This window comes from Ostreococcus tauri, assembly GCF_000214015.3.
Source record: "Ostreococcus tauri WGS project CAID00000000 data, contig chromosome 05, whole genome shotgun sequence".
In the NCBI taxonomy this organism is placed as follows: domain Eukaryota; kingdom Viridiplantae; phylum Chlorophyta; class Mamiellophyceae; order Mamiellales; family Bathycoccaceae; genus Ostreococcus; species Ostreococcus tauri.
This window is the reverse complement of record NC_014430.2, coordinates 209,337-223,970: the sequence shown is the minus strand read 5'-3', so window position 1 is coordinate 223,970 and position 14,634 is coordinate 209,337. Positions and strand designations below refer to the sequence as shown.

At 58.0% G+C, this 14,634-nt stretch overlaps 8 protein-coding genes across 8 annotated transcripts; 5 read left to right on the top strand and 3 right to left on the bottom strand.

The window, feature by feature from the left end:
* Positions 1-67: 67 nt before the first annotated feature.
* OT_ostta05g01450 (U3 small nucleolar ribonucleoprotein complex,subunit Mpp10p) lies at positions 68-2,182 on the top strand (the record flags this gene model as incomplete). The annotated part of the gene is made up of 1 exon (XM_022984206.1): positions 68-2,182. One exon carries the CDS (start codon positions 68-70, stop codon positions 2,180-2,182), a length of 2,115 nt encoding a protein of 704 aa, XP_022838960.1.
* A 69-nt stretch (positions 2,183-2,251) lies between these two features.
* Positions 2,252-4,081, top strand: OT_ostta05g01440 (RmlC-like jelly roll fold; the record flags this gene model as incomplete). Its single annotated transcript, XM_003079194.2, has 1 exon — positions 2,252-4,081. One exon carries the CDS (start codon positions 2,252-2,254, stop codon positions 4,079-4,081), a length of 1,830 nt encoding a protein of 609 aa, XP_003079242.2.
* Positions 4,082-4,216: 135 nt separating this feature from the next.
* OT_ostta05g01430 (Fructose-1,6-bisphosphatase class 1/Sedoheputulose-1,7-bisphosphatase) lies at positions 4,217-6,508 on the top strand (the record flags this gene model as incomplete). Its single annotated transcript, XM_022984205.1, has 1 exon — positions 4,217-6,508. One exon carries the CDS (start codon positions 4,217-4,219, stop codon positions 6,506-6,508), a length of 2,292 nt encoding a protein of 763 aa, XP_022838959.1.
* Positions 6,509-6,519: 11 nt separating this feature from the next.
* OT_ostta05g01420 (Acyl-CoA N-acyltransferase) lies at positions 6,520-7,081 on the bottom strand (the record flags this gene model as incomplete). The annotated part of the gene is made up of 2 exons (XM_022984204.1): positions 6,520-7,002; positions 7,070-7,081. 2 exons carry the CDS (start codon positions 7,079-7,081, stop codon positions 6,520-6,522), a joined length of 495 nt encoding a protein of 164 aa, XP_022838958.1.
* Positions 7,082-7,088: 7 nt separating this feature from the next.
* On the top strand, positions 7,089-8,786 carry OT_ostta05g01410 (Translation elongation/initiation factor/Ribosomal, beta-barrel; the record flags this gene model as incomplete). The annotated part of the gene is made up of 1 exon (XM_003079191.2): positions 7,089-8,786. The coding sequence occupies one exon, from the start codon at positions 7,089-7,091 to the stop codon at positions 8,784-8,786; it is 1,698 nt and encodes a 565-aa protein (XP_003079239.2).
* A 49-nt stretch (positions 8,787-8,835) lies between these two features.
* OT_ostta05g01400 (Phox homologous domain) lies at positions 8,836-10,221 on the bottom strand (the record flags this gene model as incomplete). Its single annotated transcript, XM_003079190.1, has 1 exon — positions 8,836-10,221. The coding sequence occupies one exon, from the start codon at positions 10,219-10,221 to the stop codon at positions 8,836-8,838; it is 1,386 nt and encodes a 461-aa protein (XP_003079238.1).
* Positions 10,222-10,364: 143 nt separating this feature from the next.
* Positions 10,365-11,174, top strand: OT_ostta05g01390 (unnamed product; the record flags this gene model as incomplete). The annotated part of the gene is made up of 1 exon (XM_003079189.1): positions 10,365-11,174. One exon carries the CDS (start codon positions 10,365-10,367, stop codon positions 11,172-11,174), a length of 810 nt encoding a protein of 269 aa, XP_003079237.1.
* Positions 11,175-11,272: 98 nt separating this feature from the next.
* On the bottom strand, positions 11,273-14,634 carry OT_ostta05g01380 (Endonuclease III-like, iron-sulphur cluster loop motif; the record flags this gene model as incomplete). Its single annotated transcript, XM_022984203.1, has 1 exon — positions 11,273-14,634. A coding segment is annotated over one exon (3,362 nt), but the record flags the coding sequence as incomplete, so codon positions are not given.

Sequence of the window (14,634 nt, the reverse complement as noted above, 5' to 3'; positions counted from 1 at the left end):
CGACGGCGACGCCCGAGCGAGCCTCGGGCGATGCGCGCGGGCGTTGCACGCGCGATGCGGGGCGGCGATGACGGCGATGGGGATCGTTCTGCGCGATGTCGAGGTTTTGGTCACCGATGGGCTCGATCCCGAGCAGGTGTGGACGCAGGTGGAGGCGCGGTGGGGGGTCGCGGCGACGCGATGCGCACGCGCGTGCGCGGCGTTGAAGAAGAAGTTTGGTGACGATCGGTCGGGGGTTGAGGGGTTGTTTGACGTCGATGTTGACGGTGGGACGAGTTCGGAGGGGGGTGGGGTCGGGAATGAGGGCGAGGATGGGGAAGACGTCGACGAAGAGGACTCGGACGCGGACGCGGACGCGGAGGAGACGGACGAGGGCGGACGCTCGGCCAGTGGAAAGCGGTCGAGCGGGAGCCGAACGAGGAAAGTTTTTAAAAATCCAGGAATGTTTGATCTGGATGAGATGGAGCGGTTCATGGACGACGGCGACGCGAGAGACGCGAGACGACGCAGGCGGGCGGACGCCGAGGAGGAAGATGAAGACGCGGAGGAAGACGATTCCGACGAAGATGAAGACGACGAGGTGGATATCTATCGCGATGTCAGTGAGAGTGATGATGGTATCGGCGACGACGATGAAGATTCAGATGAGGCGGACGATCTCGACGACGCGTTGGCGTACACCGCGAGACTCGCGGGCGTGAGCGCGAGCGGGCGAAAGAAGACGACGGCCAAGAAATCCAAGGGCAAAAAGGCGCAGGATCTCATGTTCGAGGACTTCTTTGGTAAGGGTAAACCCCTGGGTGGGACCAAGGGCGGACGCCTGGGCGCTTCCAACGACGCCGAACTGAACGAGTTGAGCGATGAGGAGGAGGACATGTACAACGCGCTCGAAGGCGACGAGGACGAGGACGAGGACGAGGAGGAAGACTTGGAGGGGGAGTTAGAGACCGGCATCGCCGGGAAACGGGGTCTCGAGAATCACGATGATGACGATGATGAGTACGTCGAGGAAGATGAAGGGGAGGAGGAAGAGGAGGAGGATGACTTTGCGTCCGATCTCGAAGAGCGAGACGACGAGGTGCTCGACGACCTCGATAAGAAGCTCGAGGCTGAGTTAGACGCCGAGCTCGCGCGTGCGCGAGCGGACGATGATGACGACGAAGACTACGCCCGCCCTGGAAAGAAGGGCCCGAGATCGGCGTTTCAACGTCAGCAAGAGGCGCTAGCGAAGCAAATTGACAAGCTCGAAAAGGAGGCCATCGGCGAAAAGTCGTGGATTCTCAAAGGCGAAGCTGACGCAAAGGATCGTCCTATGAACAGCGCTCTAGAGACAGATCTTGAGTTTGAGCACGTTATGGCACCCGCGCCTGTTATCAGCGCAGAGATTACGCAGAAACTCGAGGACATCATCAAAAAGCGCATCATTGAGGGCCGATTCGACGACGTCGAGCGTGTGCAACCCGTGGAGGAGCGCGAGCGCAAGGAACTGCCGCAACTTGACGACACCAAGTCCACCAAGGGTCTCGGCGATATCTATGCCGACGAGTACATGAAACAAAAGGTCGGCGTCGCGCTCGGCGAGAAGGAAGACCCCGTGGTCGCTGAGGTTAAGAAGCTTTGGGCCTTGCTTTCGTACCGCCTGGATGCTCTGTCACGAACCGGTTTCATCGAGGAGCCGAAGGACATCGAGGAGCGTATCGATCGCGACCTCGCAGCTCGTGCAGCGGGAAATGTCGTCCCAAGCACGTTCAAAGAGGACGACGGGCTCGCTCCCGAAGAGATCTTCGTTGGAGGCGGTGGCAAGGGCGGACAAAGAGGCTCTGCGGCTGGTTTCCTCAAGGCGGACGAGGAGCTCACCAAGGAGGAACGCAAGGCTGGTCGCGCGAAGAGAAAGCGCAAGTCAAAAGCTGTGCACGAAGAGAAGGAAGTCGCCAAGGCGAAGCGCGATCGCGAACGTGAGGCGCAGCACAAGGCCGAGGAGGACGCTGGCTTCATACGCAAGGCGCCGAAGGTTGCCATGCTCGCCGTGGGATCTGCTGCTGGAAAGGCGAAATCCGACTTCTCCAAGTCGAGCAAGGTCTTCGGCATGCTTCAAGACGCAAAGGAGCAAGAAGCTGCCCGCGGTGGCGCGAAAATAAGCAAATCGGACTCCACGAAGAACAAATCAAGTCTCAAATTATAGCAACGTTTGTAGCATCGTGCATCGTGACGCGACTTCACTCCACATACCAACGCACGAACGCCTCGACGAATGTTCTACCCACCCGACCTCGCGCGTGTCAACATAGAACGATCTCTTCTCGATCGCAATCGTGATCGTCCCCTTCCCTGGGGCGGCGTTGCCGTCTCCGTTGCTGCCCGTCTCGCTGCCCGCGGAGACAGTGGACGCGTGGTACCGCGGCGCGCCACACCTCTGGATTGCATCCTTCAAGAGGAAGACATCGACGGCTATAGCTTCGACCACGAGGACGATCTGGAGTCTACGCTCGTTCGAGAGAGTTACAAACACGGCGTCTTGGTGAACAGCACGAAGTTTTTCTCGTACGCGTCCAAGGAGGCGCGCGCACGCGCGCGCCGACTTCGCCCGAGATGGCGCTCGTTGTTCGATCCGAGCTCACGGTTTCAACTCTCCTGGAACATCCTCATCGTGATCGTGACGAGTGTGATGTGCATAGCGGAGCCTCTCGCTATCGGCTTCGACGTTCCGATGCGCGTGGGCGCCGGGATGAATCCGTATGCGGTGCTCGATTTCATCGCCGGTCTCGTGTATGCCCTGGACACGTTCTGCGTCAATTTTTTGGAGGCGAAGATAATCACCTGTCGGAGCACGGGAAGACGGAAGCTTATCACAACGCCAGCACTGATACATGTCATATACGTCGTCGACGGTACCTTCGCTCAAGACGTCATCGTGTGCGTCCCGTTCGTGGTGCAGTTAATAGCGAGCGTGCGACGAGCATCAACAACATCGGAGCGCTTCACGAGGATCTTACGCCTCTTGCGCGTCGGAAAGTTCATCGGTGCATCGCTGACGATGCCCGAGATTCTGTTCATGAAAGTTTTTCGCGCGACGCCCTTGGTTGTGTTTATGAGTCAGACGATCCTTGCGTTTTTACTCCTGGTCCATTGTGTAGCCTGCGTATACATCCTTGTCGCGATAAAAGAGGGACTCGAGAATAGCTGGGTCGCACAGATCGACTTAGAGGTCGCTTCCGATACAAAACTCTACATTGGTGCGCTATATTTCGCAACGGCCACGATCACAACCGTGGGCTTTGGAGACGTGAGCGCCGGAGCGACCGCTGTTGAAAGAATCACGGTATCAATCGGTATGGTGATGGGAGCCTGCTTTTACGCGTATCTGGTCGGCTCAATGGCATCCAGCATCGAAAATCTATCTTTAAAGATTTCGAGACAAAGGAAGAGTCGTGTGCGTCTGACTCGCGTCCACGCATTTCTCGATCGCCTACACGCGCCTCGAATCACCCGAGCGCACGTCATGTCTTATGTCTCAGAGGTCGAGGTCCGAAAGACCTGCTTGCGCGAGAACGAAGAAATAATGATATCGCTACCGACAGACCTAAGAGAAGCTATGACTTTGCACATGCTTAGTCCGTCCGTTCGAAAGATTTTCGGACCCATGTCGAACGGGACGTGCGCTCGGATCGCTAGCGTGTTCGACATCGTCGTCGTCGACCCGGGCGAAGAAATTGAGGCTGGATTTTTCTACATCGTGACCGAAGGCGTCATCGCGGTCTCGCATCTCGACGGGCACAGGTTGAGCGCCGTTCTCACGGGCGCTTCCACCGACGCCTCGGCCGCTTACCTATCCTACTTTGGATTGGACGTGCTCATATCGGCGGAGAGGAGAGCCGATATTCGTGCTTCATCGCTCACCGTATGTGAGCTCTGGCGTGCGTCCGAGAATAGCGTTCGAACGCTATTGACGAATCACCCAAGTGTGCCTCAATTCATGCTCGAAAACTTGCGAGCGGTGCAAGAAGACGACTTCGCCGATTTGCTACAACGTCGCGTCGAGACGTTGGAGACGTTCGTTACTTCACTCAGACGACGACCGTGACTCACTCGCGACACCATTCCCATGCGCGCTCTCCGCACCGTCGATCGAGCGCCGGTGGCGCCTCGCGCGAGGTCTTCGTCGCGTCCGTCCTCGAGGAATCGACGCGCGGGCACGACGAAAGCCGCGACGGCGGCGATGGCGAGCGAGGACGGTCCACGCACGTGGGACGGCTCGACGCCGCCCGTGATCGTGAATAACGTTCCCGGAACGTGGGCGCACGACACCGTGAGCAGGCGCTTGCGAGAAGATATCCTAGCCCGTGTTTTTAGGGATAACGCGTCGGTGATCGAGGGAGAGGCGGAGATAAATCTTCGGCAGCTGGAGGATGAGCTCAGGACGGCGTCGACGAGCGTCATCAAACACATCGCGGATGACGGCGGCCCGGACTGCGAGACGTGGCGAGAGCTCTTAGAACCGTGGGTAGGAATATCTTGGCTCGACGCGCCGTGGTTGATCGTCGAGTTTTACTTCTACAGACGCATCCTGAGCGCCATCGGTTATTTCGACGAGAGCTCGCCGACGTTCTTGCACGACCCATTCGCAGTGGATAAGATGAACGGATTGCGAGCTGGGATGCCCGCGGCGAAGGCGCTGGCGAAGAAAGCAAATGCGTTCGCGAAACGGGCGAAGGGGCGCTCGGACCGAGCCGATCTCGCTGACGAGCTCAGACTGTTCGTCATGGTTGCGTTGTGGGGAAACAGGATGGACCTTTCAATATGGCCCGAGTCCGACGAAGGTGGGAATCGCGCCAGTGAGGCGTTCACTGAGGCGCTTCAGGCGGGAGAGAAGTATCTTCTCTGGGATGACAGCAAGGTTGTGGCCTCGGCACTCGCTGAGGGAATGCGAGACGTATCCATTGTCGTCGATAACGCCGGATTTGAGCTTACGTGCGACTTGGCTCTGGCTGACGCGCTGGTCGTGAGTGGAGTTGGGAGAGTTATTCTGCGCGTCAAGGCGCATCCCGTGTTCGTCTCGGATGCGATGGATAAGGACTGCAGAGACACTATCGATGCCATGATTGATAGCGCCGACGATGAAACTGCCGCAATGGGAAGGCGCTGGGCGTCACATCTAGCCTCCGGAAAGTGGGCAATCGTGCCAGATTTCGCGTGGTGCCAGCCGCAGCCGTTTTGGGCGCTCCCTAAGGACACACGAGATGAATTGAAATCGTCAGACTTAGTCGTAATCAAGGGAGACGCCAACTACCGGCGACTTCTGAATGATTGCTTGTGGGAACTGAGCACACCTTTCGCTGATGTCTCTTCTTATTTTCCCGCCCCGCTCTTGGCTCTTCGCTCACTCAAAGCCGAGCTCGGATGCGGTATTCCCATGGACCGTCTAGCGGCGGTGGAAAACGAAAAGGATTGGATGGTGACGGGAAAATACGGCGTGGTTCAATACAATGCTCGTCCGGCGAGACAATATCGCGTTTCGTCTCAGATTGACGGCTGCAAGACGTTCGCCGGTCGCGACCTCCCACCAGTTGAGCGGCTTTCTCTCAAGAAGGTTTTAGTAGCGCTTGCGAATGCGAGCGAGGAGCTCGCCGATGCGCTCGCAGTGGCTCCGATGCGTAGCTCGACACTTCTCGGGTCTGTGGGAGGCGCGAAAAACGCGTCTGGAGACTCGCAGCAGAAGCTTGATGTCGTTGCGAACGACATCTTCAAGCAACATCTCGCAGAGTGCGGTGGGGTTCGATATTACGCCAGCGAAGAAGAGGCGACGCCAGCTTGTTTAAATGAAAGTGGTAAGTTTGTCGTGTGCATCGACCCACTCGATGGTTCGAGGAATATCGCATGCAATGTTCCCGTGGGCTCCATCTTCGGCGTGTACCGCGTTCGCGAGGACGAGGATGCCGTGACGAACGCAACGCAGGCTGGATCGGAACAAGTAGCTGCGGGGTATGCGCATTACAGCGGCGCGACGACCCTAGTGCTCGCGTGTGGAGACGACGGGCCGGCGATCGAGTACACGCTTCACGAAGGAAATTTTGAAGTAGCGAACGCGCGAATGTCGTGCCCACCGAGAGGACAAGTGTACTCGCTCAACGACGCAAGATTCGATGATTGGCCTGAGGGTCTGAAGGAGTACGTTACCGATGTTCGAAACGGTCGCGGCGACACGAAGAAGCAATACTCAGCAAGATATATCTGCTCACTCGTCGGGGACTTCCATCGAACGTTGATTTACGGTGGCTGGGCCGGAAATCCGCGCCCGCATCTTCGCGTCGTGTACGAAGCTGCGCCGCTCGCTTTCGTCGCTCGCGCCGCCGGCGCGGCATCCTCGGACGGTCTCGTCGATGTGCTCACAAAGAAGCCCGCGGAACTGCACGAACGCTCACCTCTTTTCCTCGGCTCGACGGAGGACATCGCCGAACTCGTGCGTCGCGGAGACGTGCGACAAGACGATTCCAAAACGTACGCCGTGTAATGAATGCACTCTCAAAACGTCCGCTTCCACGCTTCGCGAACCGCCGCCGAGCGAAACGATCGCATGATGACCTCATCATCCTCACGATCGCGCCCACGCGCCGGCTCGAGTTCAAACGTCCCGTTCTTCGAGTAAAACGGAAGCAACGCACGCTCGCAGTGCACCGTCACCACCTCGGCGTCCATGCCCGCGGCTGTCCGCGCGTACTCAACGGCGCGCGAGATCAGCATCGATCCCAAACCCTTCCCTCGCGCCCTCTCCGCGACGATCACCGACTCCAAAGTCACGCACGTCGCGTCCTCGAACCCGCGTCCGCCGCGCGTCTCGATCGCGAGCGCGCATCCGACGCACTCGCCCGTTTCCTCGTCGACCAAAATCAACGGTTCGAGTCGCCTTCCTCCCACGGAAGTCGAAACGTCGCGCTCGAACAGGCGCGCGTCGCCGCGTCGCTCGGGCCAGCGCTCGAGCACGATCGCCCGCGCCCGCGCCCGCGCCTCAGGGGCGCACGTCGACGCCGAGCGCAGCGCGAACGTCGTCACCGCGTCAGTCTCTCACGCGCGCTTTTTCGCTCATCGTCGTCATGGCGCCGCGTCCGCGTCTGAACGTCAACGTGGGCGTGCTCGGACACGTTGATAGCGGGAAAACATCCCTCGCGCGAGCGATCAGCGAACACTTCTCCACGGCGTCGCTCGATCGAGCGCCACAGAGCGCGCAAAGGGGCATCACGCTCGATTTGGGCTTTTCATCCTTTCTCGCCGATTTCCCCGATGGGACGGCGCCGGAGACGTTGGAGGCGTACGACGGGGTGCAGTTTACCTTGGTTGATTGCCCGGGACACGCGAGTTTGATCAAGACGGTGCTGGGGGGGGCGAGCATCATCGATTTGATGATCTTAGTCGTGGACGCGAACAAGGGCGTGCAGACGCAGACGGCGGAGTGTCTCGTCGTGGGCGAGATCACGACGGATCGATTAGTGGTGGCGATCAATAAGATCGATGCGTTCGAGGAGAGCGTGCGAGACGAAAAGGTGGGGAAGCTCACGGCGAAGCTTGCGAATGTGTTCAGTAAGACGAAGTTTAAGGGGTGTGCAATGCTGCCGGTGAGCGCTAGGCCGGGCGGGGCGGATTCGCAGGCGTTAAACGATGGCGGACCCGCGCCGATTGGGATTGAAGCGCTGAAAGCGACGCTCATGGATGTTATACCGGAGGTGAAACGCAAGCGCGACGGCGGTGGGGCGTTTTTGTTCGCCGTCGATCACTGTTTTCCGGTGAAGGGTCAGGGCACGGTGCTCACGGGGACAACGCTTCGAGGCGGGATCAAGGTTGGGGACACGATCGAGATACCGCACCTGAGGTTGGAGAAGAAGATCAAATCAATGCAAATGTTTAAACGCCCAGTGGAATCGTGCGCAAGAGGAGATAGGCTCGGAATATGCGTCGCCGGTCTCGATGCGGATGTTCTCGAGCGCGGCCTGGTGTGCGAGCCAGGCTCGGTGCCGACATTCAACGCCGCCGTCGTAAGCGCGAATAAGATTCGATTTTTCAAGAGCGCGATCAAGTGCGGATCCAAGTTCCACGTCACGATCGGGCACACGACGGTGATGGCGACGGTGACGTTTTTCGGTGACGCTCCGAAGGATGGACAAGACGCCATGGCGGACGCCATGGCGAGCATATCCTTGGGAGAGAGCAAGTTCGACAAGTCCAAGGAGTACAAGTATTGCGCGGAGCTCTTGTCGGAGGTCGAGGCAAAAGAAGCGAGCGAATACGCCGGGGGGATCAATAACGTCTACGACGCGCCGGCGTTCGCGAGGTACGCGCTCTTGGAGTTTGAGCAACCGATCACCGTACCCACGGATGAACTGTACATTGCCTCTCGCTTCGACACCGACATTCACGCGAACACGTGCCGACTGGCGTTCCACGGCAAACTCCTTCAACACATGAACACCGAGAAGGACCCAAACGCATTTCGAGCTCTTCGCGTATTCAAGATGAAGTCCAGGGAGGGTTCCATTGAGCGCGTTCAGGACGCGCGCACTGTCATCGGCAAGGGAATGTTTAAAAAGGAATCAGATCTGACATCTTTCATAGGAATGAAGGTGTGGACGTCAAACAACGAGTGTGGTGTCATCGAGGGTGGATTTGGAAAGAGCGGTAAGTACAAGGTGTACTTCTCGAACGGCATCAAGGGTGAGGGCGACGGCAAGCTCGTGCTGCGCTTTAAGAAGTACGTCTTCGAACGAGACGCTCCGAAGATGCAGCAGATCGGTCTTTAGGTAGCGGATTAGATGCAAGTCAATATAGCGTATTCGTATTCTTTACACGTCATCTCCCTAACGCGCCAACCAAATTACCAACGCGCGAGCTGATGTTGGCCGCGATGGCTCGAGAGTCTGTCGACAAAGACACGGTGTCGCTCTTTCTCGCCACCTTTCGAAGCAATGAATTGATGCTCTTCCGAGCGTTGATGAGATCCGAAAGTAAATCGGCGAATGTTTGCCTCACCTCACCTTCGGTGTTGATGAGCACTTCCTCCATCTCAGCGCTCTCCGGAGAATCTGTCTGTGACGCGTGCTGGGAGTCCTCGCCGCCTGGGATCATTATCTGCGTCTCCGCCAGAAGGACGGCCAATCGATTGTCGCTCACGGCTAAGAGTTCGTTCGGATCACCTCCAGAGTGCCCATGCGGACCGTTCGTCTCCACAGAGAGTAATTTCTCGTACGTGCACTCCTGCACTCGAGCGCGCAGCGCGCTCACCTCTCGCATGACTTCACGTAGCGAGGCCGCGCGTTCTTCGGCCGATATGATATTCGTCTGCTCATTCTTATCTAAGCTCGCCTCTTCGAGCTGCCGACGGAGCGAACGAATCTCTTTACTTAACACCTTTCGTCCTTTGAGCGAAGTCGCCTCGACCTCGTTCAACTTGTCCTGCGCTGCCGTCGCCGCTGCGCGAGCGTCTTTTAAACACTCTTTCGTCGTCGCGAGCTCTTCACTGAGCGCCTGGACCTCCTCACGTGCCTTTTCGAGCTCGTGGACTATCTCCGTGGTAGATTTTATCGCGACCTGATCGATCCGTGCGTCGTTCCCTTCGATTTCCGTCGCGCGTGCCTTAAGAGGACTCGGCGTCGCACTCTCCGGCGTTGGCATCTCAACCTCTGGCGTCCACTGCTCCCCAACACCGTTGACACTCGGACTCTCACGCGTCCGCGTCGGGGTCGCCAAACCGTCTACGTCAACGCTCACCCCGTCTCCATCGTCGCCCGCCAGCGCTCGCCTTAACGCCCGCTCCGCCGCCCCCACCCGCGCGAACCGACGCAAAGCTTCGCTCCGAGCGCACTGCTCGTTCGCCAAAACGCTCCACAACCAACTTTCCAACGCCCGTCTACGCTCCTCCACTCTCTGTTCGTCCGCGTTCACGCGTCCAAACCTTTTCCGCGGCGGCGCCTCGGGCGCGCACCCGCGTCCGCACTCCGCATCCAGATCTTCCTTCAACGCGATGAACTCTCGATACCGTCGTCGCGTCGTGCGCTCGGCGGTGACCATAGCGTTCGCGTTCGCGTTCGTCGGCGCGTCGGCGCCGTCGCGCGCGCCTTGAACGACGCACGCGACGGCGTAGTAGACGCACTCCCGGTTCGGTTTCGTCGGGTCCGGCGCTCGTCTCGCGCGCGGAATCGTGAGCCAAAATTCTCTCGACGACGTCGACGACGTCATCGTGGTCTCCGCGTGCGTCTCGCGCGCCGTCGAACCCGCGCGCGCGAACGCCGCGCGTCGTAACCTGAAGTTGGTCGAGATTCGTAACGAACTCCAAAGCCGCCTCATTCCTCGTCGCTCAGCGTCGCACGACGCGCGCGAGCATGCGAGCGCGCGCGAGCGCGGGTGCGCATACACGCCCGAGCGTATCGACGCGGCGGCGGACGCGACAGCGCGCGCGGTCGTCGTGCACGGGCGTGGATTTCGCCGATGACGACCGAAAGGCCTACGGTGAGTGGGGCGCCGACGGGCTGCGACAGTGCTCGTCCACGCAGGCGGCGATGGCGGGCGAGTGGGAAGACGCCTGTCGCGACGCGTGGTGGCGACGGGGGGTCCGGAGCGAGACGAAGTTGGCGCGGTTGATCATACTCGGTTCGAGGCACCGCCGAGACGTCGTAGGAGAGGTGTTTCGAGACGCGAACGCGATCGACGCGATGTGCGAGACGCTCGAGCGGTTGGTACCCGGCGTGAGCCCAGGAGCGGTATTTCATAAGTGCCCAGAAGCTGGGGTGGTCATGGTTGACGCGTTGAGGGCGCAGAGACAGTTGGTCATGGTCCGCACGGCATTAGCGGCGATGACGACGCTGGACATGGCGCGCGTTATAGATGGCGCGCCTCAACTTCTGGTCGTGGGTGACCTGAGTGGCGTCGAGCGGGCGCTGGAATCGCTCGCAGAGGCGTTGGGCGTGTCACCAGACGATGCGCGTTTACGGGAAACTATCGAATCCAGCCCCGACGCGCTCTTTCTTACGCGTGAGGAAATATCCATCGCTGCGGAGGATCTGCTCGCGCTGAATGATAGTTTGCATCATCCGACGCTCGCGGATTTCGTCGCTGCGCACGCGGAGGCCCTCGTATTCCCGCATATGAGATGCTCGTTGAAGCATACTCTCGAGCTGAGGCGTGGAAGATGAATGTAATGATTTGTAGTTGCAAAGAACTGACAGGATGAATGAGTGGGTTCACAGGATTAGGACACATCAGTCGTGTGTAAAGTAAAAGTACTCGATAGTCATGCAATCATTGGTGCCGTGCGCATTTCGTTGCGTCGCGTGACGCACGCTTGCTTGAAGCTCGGATTGAGACAATTTTTGCAATAGCCGCACTTTTCTCCTCGCCTGATTGAAGGGAATAGCTTCCTTCTTTTACGATTCGGATCGTTGGGAACGCCTGCGTACACTCGCTTGAGAGCGGGTGACATCTTCGGCTTGCCCTGGCCTTTGAACAACTGCTGGAACTCTTTGAGCAACTTGTGCTCTACAGAGTCTTCTGGGGCCGTGGCGGCGAGTTTTGCCAGTTGTTGACTCTGTGTGATGACTGGCGAAAGCACCTGCGATTGCGGCAACAACACTAACGCACCTCCAAGCGGTCTTCCATTTTTTGAGAGCGGAGCGGGCTCTGGCTCAAGAGGTCGCTCAAGCGGCTGAGGAAAGAACGGACACAGCCACCTAGGGAGTGGCCCCGGCTGCTTCGTCACTCTGTTCCAACTTCGAACGCAAATTCTTTGACTCGCGAAAGCGGCGGTCACCTGCGCTCGACTCATACCGCGAGTGATACTTCCGATCGACGTTCCGACAAGAACTCTGACCCGTCTGCACTTTACAAGAGCACCTTTGAGTATTTTTAAAGGAACTACGGATGATTTCTCGTCGAGAAATACCTCGTTCGTCTGAAAGTATGTGCCATGGAGTGGAAACTTGTTCCCCATCGAGCTGGCACAGGGTGTGAGTATGGCCACCGCGATCTTTTCTTTCGTGATTTCGTCGATCGACGTCGCATTCGCATCGATTGGAACAGCGATGCAGCCTTTGGCCCCTTCCTCTCCGGAAAGAGCCTCGATCAAATCCACGGGGAGTAGATTTGTAGGCACCATCCAACCGACTGTCTCTGAGCGCACCTTACTCGCCTTGACCACTGTCTCACTGAGCTCCATCCCAGTGATATCATCGAGTGTGGCCTCGTAATCTTGCGCTGCCATGCGAATCATGTCGTCGAGTTCAGCTTCGATGTTCTTTGCCAGAGCATCTTCACCAGATGTCAGGTTGAGTTCGACTCGACGCGCTTCCGTGATGTAGTTGAACGCTCTTGCCGCATCAGGATGAGGGTTCTTATCGGGGTGAACCGCCCGCGAGAGCCGTATATAAGCCATTTGAATCTCTTCTCTTGCCGTTGAAGCGCTCAAAAGTAACACGTTCGTCGCAAGCCGACCAGGTGGTCTGCCGTGTCGATCCCACAGCATGCCTGCAGAAATGACGGCTCGAAGCACGTGCACCGAACTCGTGGCGCTGTTACTAATCGTACTCGGTACCGTATGGGGTGGCCGATGATCGTTAACGATGTCTTCAATATCTTCCGATGCCGCTCGCATCGGCGCAACGGGTTTCTGTGGCTGTAGCGAAGCCAGACCGGTGTGTCCATCTGGTCGATCGATGCACCTGCCTCCTTGCTTAGCGTATTCGCAAATGTCCCGGAGCGGACACGCGCCACAATTCGGCAAACGCTTACCACAAAATACTTTTCCGAGTGTAATCATGTGGTAGTGTAGCTCGTAAAGCATATCAATCCCGAACGAGTTCAGTCGCTTCCGCAAGAAAGTGTACACCGCAGGTTCAGGTGCGTACTGAGCAAGCTCTTCAAGCGCAGTTTCGCTCTCAAGTGGGACCCACCCAAGACGCGCCATGATGCGCCCTACATTCACGTCCACAGGGAAATCTGTTCTGTGTAATGCAAGCAACAACACGCACGACGTCGTTTTGACTCCCATGCCGTCGAGAGCGAGGAGATACTCGCGAGCCTCGTCTGTTGGCGCCTCTCGAAGAAATTCAAGTGAAAGGCATCCGCGTTGCGCCATGACTCGTTTCAGTATCATTTTGATTCGGCGCGCAAGCATCCAATGCATACCTCTGCATCGAATACACTTAACGATATCGACGAGAGGAGCGTCTAAAACTGCGTACCAGTCCACTTGGTCCATAGTCAACTTGCTTCGCGGTGGATCCGGTCTGGCGAGAGCTTCCTTTACAGCGCTTGAAACCTCCTTCGACTTGCTTTTTGGTTTAACCGCCGAGAATTTTTCCGGCTTCTTCACCACTCGCTTCACTCTTGGTGGCGTGTCGAACGGCTGATGCGTCGCCGTATCGTTCGAGTCGGTTTCATCATCGTTCGTTTTTGCATCATCAAGCCCGATCGGCGTCCGCATCAGCCGGGCTTCTGCCGATCGTATTCTATCAAACATTTCGACGACAATCGTATGGATGTAAACTCGCGTCTCGTGTTCCGTTTCAGTCGAGGCATTGCAAGGAAATCTGGCTGCCAAGTTCATGAAAGCTGTGCTCGATAGCACGTCACTGACGTTTTGTGTGAGATTTGCGCCGATGACGCTGTCGAGGATTGACCCTCCCCACGATTGGCGATGGAGCACGCGATTTCCAAGTGCCGAGCGAGCTCGCTTAAGGAAGTCGCCAATCTTTGTCGACCAACTATTGCGCTCGTCCGAGCCGTACACGATCATATCTAAATTTTTGCCTTTCCAAACTCGCGCCCGTTTCTTGCGAGACGGGCTGGCTGGTGAGAGCAAATCAACCCACGCGGGATCGAGCCATGGCAGCGAAAACGTCTCCTTTGTCGGCTTAGGCGCCGGTGGTGTCTGAGATCCATCGCGTGGCGTCGCGGCGTCGCCTGCTTTTGGTTGAATCGTACTCCATAGACCCATGACAAAATGCTGCACCGGCAAAAGCTCAAGTGGCAGAACGGGAAACGGCTCGAGCTCGAAAGTGGGTATCGACGTCTTCTCCGCCGTGTCTCTCTCACTTTTGTTTTCATCCTGGAATGTCGGTGAGATTTCCGTTCCACACGACGCGTCTTCGTCTTCTTCCTCGCCGATCTTCCCCGATCGCTCGCGCGAGACGTCGCCAGCGTGACTCGGACATTGCTCCAAGAATCGACGCATGTTCGACGCCGTCCACTCATCGATCAATCGCATGGCCGTAGTGAACGGTCGACCGTCCTTTGAAAACTCACGCTTGAATTCGATCTCACGAGCGAACACCGCCGGCGCGAGCTCCTTCACCTTGAGCATCCACAGCACGAACGCGTCTCTCTTCGGCGGCGTCTCGGACGCGTCCTCGGTCGTCGCTCTCGGCTCGTCGCCGGCAAACTCGAGCGGATGATTTTCCCAAAATTCTTCCCAAAGCGCGCGAACCGCCCGCACTCGACTCTGAATCTTCTCCGGTCTCGGTCTCGTTCGCTTCGACCGCCGCGCGTCCGTGACGACCGTCACCCCCGGTCCGTCCAACCACTTCGCCCGCACCGGCGGCGCGCTCCGCAGCGCCCCCGAGGTCACCGCCCGCGCGTCCCTCCCAGCCTTACCGCTCG